This window comes from Sander lucioperca, chromosome 16 (genome assembly GCF_008315115.2).
Source record: "Sander lucioperca isolate FBNREF2018 chromosome 16, SLUC_FBN_1.2, whole genome shotgun sequence".
Lineage (NCBI taxonomy): Eukaryota > Metazoa > Chordata > Actinopteri > Perciformes > Percidae > Sander > Sander lucioperca.
Window position 1 is genome coordinate 24,603,825 of NC_050188.1, and position 13,600 is coordinate 24,617,424.

General features: G+C 41.6%; 1 protein-coding gene across 1 annotated transcript in view; it reads right to left on the reverse strand.

Moving 5' to 3' along the window:
- The window catches only part of LOC116055694 (ectonucleotide pyrophosphatase/phosphodiesterase family member 2-like), a 57,841-nt gene extending 57,306 nt beyond the window's left edge, over window positions 1-535 (reverse strand). The window contains exon 1 of the mRNA XM_031307682.2: window positions 303-535. Within this exon, the coding sequence (XP_031163542.2) occupies window positions 303-320 (18 nt within the window). The 5' untranslated portion in view covers window positions 321-535. The remainder of the gene's footprint in view (window positions 1-302) is intronic.
- Between the last annotated feature and the right edge of the window lie 13,065 nt (window positions 536-13,600).

The following is a 13,600-nucleotide window of genomic DNA, read 5'->3' on the forward strand; positions in this document are numbered from 1 at the left end:
CATCATCACTATCATCATCCATCTTGTCCCAAGGACCGACAGAACAAAATCACAGCAACGATCTGCTCCTTTATTCATATCCCTGCAGTCTTTCATCCCCTTGCTGTGTAGTTCCCTCTCTCAGGCTTTCATTGATGTGAGGCAAAGTGCAGCTCCCTCACTCACAGGTCGATATATCGTTTTTATTTTTTTTAGTTCGGGGGAGGAAAAGGGGGGAGAAACACTTCAGTCGTTCGTGTGAAAAGCTCAAACAAAGCGACACTGGAACCAAACAAAACCAAACTGTCACAGTCTTACCGTACCAAATTTCCCAATTGCATGTTCCAAACAGTGAATCCACTTTTAGTAGGCCTATTCCCCCTTAAAAAAAAAAAAAAAAAAAGGCTCCGAAATTGTATCCAACGTCCGGTAGAAGCTCCTCCGTGCGCCTCTGCAGATCGATGGAGCGGAGCGCAGGGGTCCAACTCTCTCTCTCTCTCTCTCTCTCTCTCTCTCTCTCTCTCTCTCTCTCTCTCTCTCTCTCTCTCTCTCTCTCTCTTTCTCTCTCTTCCCCCGTTGTTTGCCTTTGCTTTGCCTCTGCCTCTCTCTCTCTCTCTCTCTCTCTCTCTCTCTCTCGCTCTTGGGCCAATAAGCATGAAGTAATGGTGACAGCTGCGCTCTGGTACAAGAGTGCGTCAGGTCGGGGTGACGCTCCGGAGTCCAACACAGTCAGCAGCACTGAACTGATCACCCGGAGAGAGAGAGAGAGAGAGAGAGAGAGAGAGAGAGGGAGAGAGGGAGAGAGAAAGACAGACAGAGACAGAGAAGGCACACTTTGTGCTTGTATTTTGTCACACACACACAAACACACAGTTAGTGCGTGGCACTATCTTTGTGGGGACCCGTCATTGACATAATGCATTCCCTAGCCCCTTACCCTAACCTTAACCATCACAACTAAATGCCTAACCTTAACCCTTACCCTCACCCTAACCATAACCTAATTCTAACCCTAATCGTAAAACCAAGTCTTAACCCTCAAACAGCCCTTTGAAGTTGTGGGGTCCAGCATTTTGGCCCCACAAAGCTGTTTGGACCCCACAAGTATACTGTATTCTCGGTTTTTGGACCCCACGAATATAGCTAAACAAGAACACACACAAACACAATCTACTGTAATAATCTTGTTTTCATGTTTTGCCGATATCCATAAGTTATGCTACTGCTGTTAAATTTTGTTGACATAATTGTTGCTTTTGCACGAGTGTTAACATAATGTTATATTGTCTGCATCCTACTGTTAAAATGTATGGAAATGTGCACGTTTCCCTGTTTACTATGTGCTTTAGCAATACTGTGTGTAAATATGGTCATGCTAATAAAGCCTCTTTGAATTTGAATTTAAAGGAGAGCGAGAGAGATAGGGAAAGACAATAGTGAGAAAGAGAGAGAGAAATTTAAAGACATTTTTATTCTATCAATCCTACAACGAGTTACTTACAAAAAAATACACATATCCTCAAAAATGTCAATCAATTACATCATCTCCTGGGAAAAAAATACGTTTTTTACATCACCATAGGCCGATCTCACACTGAAATGATCTACATCCTCATTTCTTTGTTACTGAAATAGTTCAAATTAATCCTTATTCTGGCTTTCACCATCCTAGTAAACAGTCATTCTACATCAATATCTACTGAGTCATCAATCTTCCTCCTCCTGCTCACACACACAGCCATCTTTGTTTGCCCCAAGATAAAGTTCACGAGTTGACATTTGTGTTTTGCAAACGTTTTGTACCTAAAACCAAAAAATTAACCTTTGCTTGGAGAAAAACCTCCCCTGCTTTACCAAATAATCTCTCCAGCAAGAGAGAGAGAGAGAGAGAGAGAGAGAGAGAGAGAGAGAGAGACTCTAAAGGAGAAGAGTGGCTTAAAGGATTAAAGGAATATGGAGGTATTACTGGCCTTTTGGGAAACTCAGTAACTTCTGACAACATAGACACCAACATCATCCATATGTCCCTGCTGATATTGCGGTTCATGCTGATATTCAGCGGTGGAAGAAGTAGTCAGATCCTTTACTTAAGTAAAAGTACTAATACCACACTTTAAAAATACTCTTTTACAAGTAAAAGTCCTGCATTGAAAATGTTACTTAAAGAAAAGTCTCATCAGCAAAATGTACTAAAAGTAAAAGTACTCAATGCAGAAACTATCAAAACATTCAAATGATTATTTCAGCTGTACTTGTAGGCTGTTATATTGTTGGGTAGTTTAATTTATAATAAAACATCAGATTTTATAAACCATGTGTTTTGTGTGCAAAAATCTTGATTTGTAAAGTAACTAAACGGTCAGATTAATGTAGTGGAGTAAAAAGTACAATATTTCTCTCTGAAATGTAGCGGAGTACAAAGTGGCATGAAAAGATAAGACTCAAGTGAAGTACAAGTACCTCAAATTTGTACTTAAGTAGACTTAGTAGACTAGTACTTGAGTAAATGTACTTAGTTACATTCCCCCACTGCTGATGGACCATTATCAGGGTTTCCTCCAGTGTATTACAAGCCCGGTGGCCCACCGGGCCTTAGTCTCTGGGAATTATTAATGTATTTTTAAAGCTTTAGTGCGTAACTTTTTGATATTAATGACCGTTCGTTACATTCAAGCCATTGCCAAATGAGTCGCTACAAAGCTAATTAAGACTATCGGCTCCACACAACTCCGTCTGTATTTCCCGCGCAAAAACTCGAGTGAAGACAATTACCTCTCTCTCAATCATGTTTTTTTAATCCTCCGTGTCCTCCTTGGCTACTAGCAACTGCGTGGAGGAGGGGGTGGGGGTGAAGCGCGATCACGGAAGGCTTGCGTCATGTGGACAACAGAATTGTTGTCATTACTTTGAATTCCTCATGGGGGAGACAGAAACGACGCACTGTAGCTTTAAGATGTTTGTAGAGTAGGTGTTTAAAAGTAGAGCTGCAAACATGAATTGATTAGTTGTTAACTATTAAATTTGAATTTGGTTTAAAAAAAACACAGAGACAGTGGGCAAAGGCTATAGTGCGTTCCATTTACCTCGGAACTCGGAAGCCAGAGCTGGGAATGACGTCACACCCGAGTTGAACGCATCCCATTCACAAGTCAGATTTTTCACTGTGGCAGTTAGCTGTAGCCAGGTTAGCCATTGTTAGCAATACCAGTTGATAACAACGTACTACGCTGTTTTTGTGCATACATAGAGCGTCGCAACATGTCCAGAGATAAAAGTTGGACAGGACTGTGTGTACGACTAATTTAGCGAGACACAAATAAGACAGAAGTGCTAATAACTGTATGTTATTACAACTTTCACAATTGTTGATGCACGGAGCAGCCATGTTGGATTTCTAGCTCGGGTACTCTGTGGTTGCCCAAATTCAGAGCTTGGAAATCCAAAGTCAGGGGGAGTATTTCTGACTGTTGACCTCGGAAAATCCGACTCCTGAGTACAAATGGAACACACTATTAGACTTAAAAGCGGAGATGTGGACTTGAGACTTAGTGACTTGTGCTGCGTTCCAGACCCAATTTTTAGTCCGTAAGTTACGACTTCAAGTCACGACTCACGACCTGGTAGCGTTTCAGGCAAAAGTCACGACAAACCCTTCTGCGGCTCTGGTCTGATGATCTTCGCGTCAGCTAGCCAAGCTCTGCTCGCACAAGTGGCTGCTCACTTCACTTGCGTGAGCAGAGCTTGGCTTGCTGGTGCAAAGATCTTCTGGCTAGCTAAACATTGTGCCGTTGGCAGGGTTCAGGTTAGGCTACCTAACGTTAATGTTAGCTAGCAGCTGCCTAATGTCGACGTTAGCTAGCGCTAGCTGATACTAGCGATTTCTAGTCAGCGACATATTTTGGGCTTCATTTAATAAACATACTCTGTAGTAGAACACAATCGTATGTGTATTGTTTTGATTACAATGTGTGGAATTACTTTTCGTTGCTTATGTATGTCTATTTATTTATTTTTCTCAGCGTCAACAGTGGTTGCCATTGTTGTTTATGTGTATGTGACGTCAAAAACTGTAACTGGGAGTACAACAATCTGGTACGAATTCACGGGTAGTAAGTTACGGGTTTGACTGCCGTTGCAGGGCACTTTCACGGGTAGAAGGTTGTGAAAACACGGGTTACGGGTTGCCTGGAACGCAGCATTGGACTCGAGTCGACTCAAGTCAACATTTTTTGACATGACAAAACATAAATGACTCGAGACTCGACTTGGACTTGTAAGTTAATGACCCGAGACTTGACTTGAGGCATGATGACTCGGATGGTTCGCGTGTATTCATGAATGTAAGCTGTTAAATATCAAATTATGTAATTTAGTGATGGGATTTCATTCATTTCACTGAATATCAATAAGTATAATGCAGATCAATTAATTCTCATACTTTTTGTACTAGTTATACAAACTAGCCAATCTTTGTATTAGATGGGCTACTTATACCTTGTCTTTTCTCTTCATAAAGACCGGATACTACAGGTAAGAGTGCTTCATCCTGGGCATAAAAAAAGTGACTTGATTTGGGACTTGCCTTGACTCGACTGTGACTTGCCTAGACTTGCCCAAAAAAGAAATAACTCGAGACTTGCTTGAGACTTGAGCAAAGATAACTTGGTCACTTAACCCACACAAAGACTAAGTAGAGATGTTTCTACATGCAGGTTTAACCAATAACACAGGGTGCCCGGTAGCTCACCTGGTAGAGCGTGCGCCCGCGCACCAAAGGTAAAGGTACGTTATTTTCACATACATGTAGCTAAATTCATTCTCTGCATTTAACCCATCCCTCAAAGGTGGGAGTGGCCAGCCATTTACAGCGCCCACAGACCAACTCCTGCCTTGATCAAGGGCACTGACTTGGAGAACCTAGTACATGTTTTTTGGTGGTGGGGGAAACCAGAGCCCCTGGAGGAAACCCACGCAAACATGGGGAGAAAATACAAGCTCCACACAGAAAGGCCCAGAAGGACCTGGATTTGAACCCAGAACCTTCTTGCTGTGAGGCCACAGTGCTAACCATTGGGCCACCATGCTGCACCAAGGATCAGGGTTCGCTTCCAACCTGCCGCCCTTTGCTGCATGTCTTCCCCCTCTAAACTCTCTTTCCTGTCTACAACTCTCCTATCAATTAAAAGGCCAAAATGCCCTAAAAAACCAAAATAACTTGTTTGTACCCACACAAAGACTAAGTATAGATTTTTCTACATGCATGTTTGTTTAAACAAACAGCTAATCGGATGGCCGCTTCAGGATTTCTTTTTTTTTTTTTTAAATCTCCCTTTCCGAACTTTCACTCAGCCAAACACTGAGCCGCTGTGATGTCAGTCTGGTCTGGAGGTGACTGAAGAATCCGTCGGCTTACTGTCAGTGTAAAGCTCGTCCTCGGGCTGTGAATCTCCTCGGTGTCGGCGCTGTGATGCGGGATGACATTACATCATCATGACAGACAGACAAATGCAACAAAGACCTCTTGCACCTGTAAGGCGCTGGACATGGACCATGATCAGGGTTTCCTCCAGTGTATTGCCAACCGGGCATAAGTCTCTGGGAATTTTGAATGTATTTTTAAAGCTTCAGTGCGTAACTTTTTGATATTAATAAACGTCCGTTACATTCAAGCCATTGCCAAATGAGGTGCTACGAAGCTAATTAAGACTATCAGCTTGTGGCTGGGTTAGCTCAGTTGGTAGAGCAGGCGCACATATGTAGAGGTTTACTCCTTGACGCAGCAGCCGCGGGTTTGACTCTGACCTGTCATTCCCCTTCTCTCTCCCCTTTAATTTCTTCATCTGTCCTGGGGAATTAAAGGCCTAAAATGCCCAAAAAAATAATCTTAAAAAAAAAGACTATCAGCTCCACACAACTCTCTCTGTACTTCTCAGTGTGACTATGTTCAGAAGATTGTGGCAGTGAGTGAAGATAATGACCTCTTCTGAAGAGTCCATTGTGTTTTTTTAATCCTCCGTGTCCTCCATGGCTACTAGCAACGGTGGGGCGGCTTGGTTGGAAATTTAAACATAGTCATATTTTTCAAATCTCCAGTTAACTTTTAGCGCTGACTTAATGTAGGGCCCTGTGGAATCTGTCTTGGAGCTTTTTAAATTCTCAATTTTGCGATTCCATCCATGATTCTGCTATCATTTGAAACTATTGGTCTAAGACATCTTTCCACCGGGCTAAACTACTTTTCTGGGGGGAAACTTTGATTATTATTCTTTCTAAAATACGAACAATGATGCTTTGTGCATTTGTGGAGGGGTATGAAACTACAATGTCTTCATGTAATACTAAAATAAATTAGAATGAAACGTTTTTAATGCATACTTTGCTACTTGCATATTTTTACCAGCATTTGTCTGGTAAACGGCGCTCATTTTGGACCCTGAAAGTATACGTCTTGAATTCTGACAAATGACTTTTTTACCTCCAACAACCCCCCTCAACCCTCACCTTGCCTCCCCATCTTTGGCCTCACTTCTTCTACAAAACAATTATGTTGTCACAGATGCTCCGACCCTTTTGTGGATGTTGTTGAATACCTGCTGGGCCGTACCTGCCCAGATCCTGCTGCGTTGCCTGCTGATAGTTTGACCGACACGGATGCAGAGTCCAGGTGCGCTGAAACTCAAGCTGCAGTCGGACTTCCTGCCAGGATCAGTCGGCTAAGCGTGGCCTCAGGTGATGGGGCGCGCATCGGCCAATCAGATTGTTTTGTGGCTTATGGAAGGTAATCTGTGCCAGGGGCAACGTGTGTGTGTGTGTGTGTGTGTGTGTGTGTGTGTGTGTGTGTGTGTGTGTGTGTGTGTGTGTGTGTCTATGTGCTTGTGCTTTGTCACACACAAACACACACACACACACACACACACACACACAGGTTTGTGGCACTATCTTTGCGGGGACCCGTCATTGACATAATGCATTCCCTAGCCCCTTACCCTAACCTTAACCATCACAACTAAATGCCTAACCTTAACCCTTACCCTCACCCTAACCATAACCTAATTCTAACCCTACGGCTGTACCGCTGCCTCCATCGGTTCATTTGTTTGTTGTGTTACTGTGTGACTTTTGTGTTGTAAAAGGTTGGTTCGGACTTTTGCAGATTATCTGTATCGGTGTTTAATTTTACCAACAAGCAATAAAGTTATTTCATTAAAAAGTACTTTGGCTTCGCTACGGCTCTGTAAGCAGTCTGCAAACAAACTGTTAGCACGTTACAACTTCAGGAAGCTATTTTTGTTTTTATTCATTTTTTTTGATTGCGTATTATGTTTAAACTTTCAGTTTTATTAAATAATCGCTTAAAATTTTTAAGCAAACTTTTGTGTTGGAGTCTTTAACATACCAAATCCTAATTTTGACTAAAAGATAATCCAAATATCGGTTATCTGTTTGTTTGTTTTTTATAATTATTTGTATTATTTCCATCAAGAAGTAATACATATACCAGCATACTGTGTAATTTCATACTCCAATGAGAGTACAACTCCTACTAATAACAGTATTCCTCTACGCCACAGGATCTTAAACCACACTCATGCATGCTCATACTCATACTTTTACATACACACCTCCCCAACCATACACTCTCCATTCTTCCACTCATCCACATATACCATTTATCCACATTCCACTCCTCCACATACACCATTAATTCCCACTCATAGATAGATAGATAGATAGATAGATAGATAGATAGATAGATAGATAGATAGATACTTTATTCATCCCGAGGGAAATTGTAGGCATCCAGTAGCTTAGACAACCATAACATAACAAACACACATACACACATAAATCTCACATACTGTACATAAGAATCACTCACAGAAATTTAAAGAGTTATAAAAATCAAAATCCACATATATCAACACACAGTTTGACACACGAACCCAACCACCCACACACACACACACACACACACACACACACACACACACACACACACACACACTTGGTTTCCAGCTCTCAGTCACCATACCTAGTCTTTATTTCTCAGCCATTAAGTTTACAAGGCTTCATATATGTCCTCGGTTATCTGTTTCATTAACGGTATCAGTATTGGCCCGAAAAAAACAGTATCGGTCGACCCCTATTTGTAATCCTGCACATATTTGCGCTCAAATATATGCTTCAAAAACTCTATTGTGTAGTTTGTCTTATCTTGTATCTTGTGCTCAGGTTGTGGGAGTATCTCTGTGTCTGCAGCCCCTTTCCTCTCTGTGTGTGCGTGTCCATGCACATGTGAATGTTTATGCATGTGTGTGGTCTTTGTAAGATGAGGATGTTTTCCCCTGAGGTGGTGAATGTACAGATCACTTTCAAAGCCGGAAGATTTGTCAACCCCCCCCGCCCCCCTCCACCCACCAACACATTGAACAAAATGTTCCCGGCAGAGTGAGTGAGGGCTTGTCAGTGAGAGCAGAGCCCTTTTTTTTTTTCAAAAAGCCCCTTGGTGTGTTTTGATAGCAGCCCTGTGAAAAGAGAAGCGCAATGCTGCGGCTTTTCTACGCCTTTCATCCAAAATCACACGGCGGACAAACATCTTCCGAAACGCTGATACCCTCGTCTGCTGCAGAGACAGCTTTCAACAGGGGAGCCCTCTGCACGGCGAGGTGTCTTTGTCTCCTTGTTTACAGAGGAAAACAGCGATAAGTTCACATGTCTCTCTCGGAGGCTTAGCTCGCTGTTAGTTCACCGCAGGCCTCAGGTATCTTTCAGGTTTTGTATCACCTCACAGAAGAAACAGGAACAGGGTGTGTTTTTAGAGATGCGGGGCCCTACTGACATTTTGCGGCTCACCCATTTCTTTGTTGGTTCCATTGCTGTTTTTGTCACTTTTAACTTCCTGTCATTATTAGAGGGGAATAGTAAAGAAAATCAACAGCGTCTGTCCTGAGTAGTTCACTCTGCCTACTACAGATTTCTCAGAGTTCGGAACACACCTCGACATTTATGAAGATGTCATATGGCTCCATAGCCTGATGTGGTCATACTCAGATTCTAGTCAGAATATGAGTCTGATGCTGTTCCATTGGGCTGTGATTATGGGGCGTGTTTCAACCGAACCAGGAAAGAAAATGCCTCGGCACTCAATTGGATAGACCTACAACCAATCAGAGCAACGTATGTTGAGCGTATGTTAAACTTTTGCCGAATCCCGTAGGAAGGACGGCAAAAACATCTTTCCGATCGACAAATGCCTTGACCGCGGTCCTCTGTTCCTCTTTTAAAATGAATGCACTGTCGATATTTCCTATAACAGACGCGATGGCGGAATCTACACATCACAATTCTCCAGCGGCAGCCGTCTTTGTTGTAAACAAATTCAACCCAAGCGCTCTTTGGTGACGTGGTTGATTACGTTACTGTTGATCATCTGTCCATCATCGTATAAAGCCCGCCCTGACAATTTGATTGGCCCGAACAGCTCTGGTTCGAGCATAGTTGCTCCACAACGGATCAAGTCCAGACCCAACTTCCCGACTTCAAATGTTGTGGGCGGGGCTAAGTTCGGCTGGCATCCGGGCTAGTGGCTCAACACTACAGATTTCAGATGAAAAAGACGAATGTTGGCGCAAAGTCACACCTTATAGTCTCGCAATGCCAGACCTATCTACACAGCACTGTGGAGTAAGGTTCTGCTATACCACCGATGCATTCTGGGATAGGGAAAATAAATGCGCTGGGTCGTTTGCATTTCTTTAAACCAATCACAATCGTCTTGGGGCAGCGCTAAGCTCCGGACACAGCGACGGTGGATCTGCTAAATAGTCTCGGGAAGGAACTTGTTTTAGGTGGAACATTTGCACCCCGCAAAAGAAAACGCCACGTACAATATTAAATGAAGTTAACTGTTCACACAATACAGTAATGTGAGCTATTTAAATTAGCAGGATACAAAGTTAAACCTCATTTGCTCTTACGAGTGTATCTCCGTGTGTACTTCGTCCACAGCAATCCCAATTGGTCCCAAAACGTCCAAAATCCTTCTTTGATCCTCATTTTCTGAACCAAAAACAAACATTTATTTGTATATTTTCTCATCCTCAACAAAGTCTGTAATTCTACAAGGTCTTTAAAGTGACTATGCGTAACTTTTTAATGTTTCTGAAGCTCTGTCATTTTTCATACAATGATCTTAAATGACCTTTAACAGCAAACGAGACTAACAGTGAAATTTTATATAGTTTTTTTTAATGCCTCTGCCCGGGTTCCATTTTTCCCGCGCAGTCACAGAATGATTTGAGGCAGGTAGACGGCGCTACAGTCACACATTCTGACAGGTCACAGATTTCTTTGTTACACCAGAAAAGCCTGTGTGAGTATCCAGCCAGTTGAGCCAGGTATAAGGAAGCTGGAGATTTCTTTCTAGAGGCCTAATTGTATTTTAATGTTATTTTAGGAGTTATCTGTTGTAGTTATGGCTGATTCTGGGGCAGGGCCATCACAGGAAAGAAGGAAATTAAACGAAGAACAACTGAAAGATAAAAGGGAAAGTGACAGACGACATCCAAACACGTGAGTCACAGATGGAGACAATTGCAGGATTATAAATGATTCAAAACCCCGAATTGGCACTCAGGTATGTAATATGTCTATTCTACTCATAAAATAACTTTACAGTGCGTGATGTGGTTGTACGTTAGTAACTTACATTAAATTACGTCCCCCTTCCATCCATTTAGCGCGGTGGTTTTATTCGTTTTACTCTGTGTTTGTGTTGGCCTACTATTTTGTCTCCCTGTAACGTTACTTGTGTAAAGCGTCCGTGGGTTTCATGAAATGTGCTATATTAATCTAAGTTATTATTACGTTGGTTGCTACAACAATCTCTCAATGCTCTGACTCCTGACACAGAAACAGTGATACCCGGTTTAGCTCACGATACATCCAAAGTAGGCTAAGTTACCGTATGCAACACTTGAAATGCAACGATGCATCTGTGATGTATTCTCTTATTGTAAATGAATGATTTTCTGTCTGAGCAAAACATTCATCGCGACTATATGACCTCCCCGTAACGCTAACTCAGTAATCTACAGTGGGCAATACAGCACCGTAAAGAAAAGAGCTTTACGACAGCAGGTGAGGTAAAAACACTACAGCTTTTGTCCAAAGTGATGCTAGAATCAACACAAACTGAAAGTTACATATGGCCACTTTAAGTTTCATTAAAGCTATAGTGCCTTCCGTGATCATGCACGCCCCCCCCCCCCACTCCACACAGTTGCTAGTAGCCACGGAGGACATGGAAGATTAAAAAAACATGACGGACTCTTCACAAGAGGTCATTATCTTCACTCGAGTTTCTGCGCGCGAAAGTCGCCGGACGCCACAATCTTCTGAACATAGTCATACTGAGAAGTACAGAGAGAGTTGTGTGGAGCTGATAGTCTTAATTAGCTTTGTAGCAACTAATTTGGCAACGGCTTGAATGTAACGGACGTTCATTAATATCAAAGAGTTCCACACTTAAGCTTTAATCCTGATTTCGTGAACGTTCTATTGGTGCGTTCTCTTAAATCCACGACATGTAGAATTTACTAGTAGTTTCAACCGGTCTCTCTCACACTCATAGCCTGATAAACGTATGGCTGTGCAGTGAAATGGGCCTTTAATGAGCGGCTAGGGTTAGCCATAGATGCTCCTGCAGAGAGTTTGAAGTTCAGAGCAGGGTTGAACTGAAATACATTAACTCTGCTGGCATTTGTGCATCGTAATTCAGGGACAGTAATGTACTTTGGACAAAGTTAATATTTGCCTCACTATGCTCAAACACACACCCCCACACACCCCCACATACACACACACACACACACACACAGACACACAGACACACACACACACACACACACACACACACACACACAGCCTGTTCCAATGTTCACATGACTTAATTAACATAAAGGTCCTATGTCACCCACACACTGTGACAGAAGGTTTTGGTTTTCAATTTGAGATGATTTGTCACGGTTTCTGAGAAAGGTGGTGTTGAAAAGTGTTTTTTTAATTAATTAATTAATTTATTTATTTATTTATTTATTATTTTTGCCCATTTAGACACTTTAAGATTGGAAAAATTGAATCTAAGGATCCCTCTTATGAAGAAACAATGGTTGTAAAATATGATCTGAACTGTAAAGGATCACTACGCACCTCCTTATTATAATACTGCACAGGTGCATATTTGCACCCAAGCTTGTTCAAAACTCAAAACAACTGTAACAAATGAACACATATATACATATTTTTTACATGCTAAAAGTTTGCACAGCTGTCTTACACACCAGGCCAATAGACAGTTTAGCTTCTTGCCCAATTTCCACCCTGGAATCAATCAAATATTTGTGATTCTGAAATTCTATTACATAATATATTATATATATATATTTTTTTCTCTCTCTTTCTCTCTCTCTCTCTCTCTCTCTCTATATATATATATATATATATATATATTTTCTTTTCGTAAAGCTTGTGTTTAATCTTATTCTAAGTATTATTCTTGACCCTTGTATGCCAACCTGCGCTTCACTGACTCTCTCTCCGTCTGTCATTGGAATAACTGTGACAATAATCTGCATTACGTTTCCCCAAGTACAGCTTCCACATGGAAATGTTGCAATCTTATTTTGGAAAATCCAGAAGAGAAAAGGCAAGGAAGTGCAGTCAGGCTTACAAAAGAGACTGCCTTAACATTGGCGCTACCTGTTGGTAACCACGGGTACTAAAGCTTTACAAAGTGCAAAAATACAGCACAAGTCATATACAGAGGTAGAAATTAGGGCTGCACAATATATGTTTTTTTTTTTTATCATCATTGTAATATTAACTGGCGCAATACACATATCGCGAAAGACACTTAGAGATTTTTTTGTCAGTAGAAAACTGCACTTTAAAATGTAACTCATTCAATTTTTAATGGTGCCTTTTATATTCAAATCAATAGTAATTTTATTCAATAAAAGAATGATGGAAATGATTTCCTTTCATTTGTTTTAAATTCAACAAGCAATTTGTTGTATGTTAGCAGAATACTGAAAGCAGCAGAAAGGCAGAACTGAGTACACTTTAATATCGGTTTATTAGTAATATCGTTGTCGCGATATTCAACAACGTTTTCGCACCCCTAATATAACCTAAATGTTAAGCATAAAGGCTCTGACACACCAACCCGACGACCGACTGATCAGTCTCCCCGAGTTGGTCAAAAAAGTGCCTTGGAACACACCGAAGCGACGCCGACTTGAGCGTACGTTCTGCGTGTGCACGAGACGTAATACGTCTCCATAACAGCAGGCGGCGCTAATCTGTATTGTCGCCCAAAAAATGAAAACCGGCAGCTGATTGGACAAACGCGTCACGTGGGTCTGGCTTCTCCCGAATTTTCAAAACAGACCATAATGGCAGCTCGTTCGGAAATACGATCTCGTATTCTACGAAAATAGTTCACCGAAACGTGTTTCTGAAAACATTTTAAAGAAGAAATAGGCCGTGCAGGTGCTGAATCTGTCTTCATTTCAGATCGACAAAGGTCAGTTTAAAAGATTTTCGTGTATCAGCGCCTTAA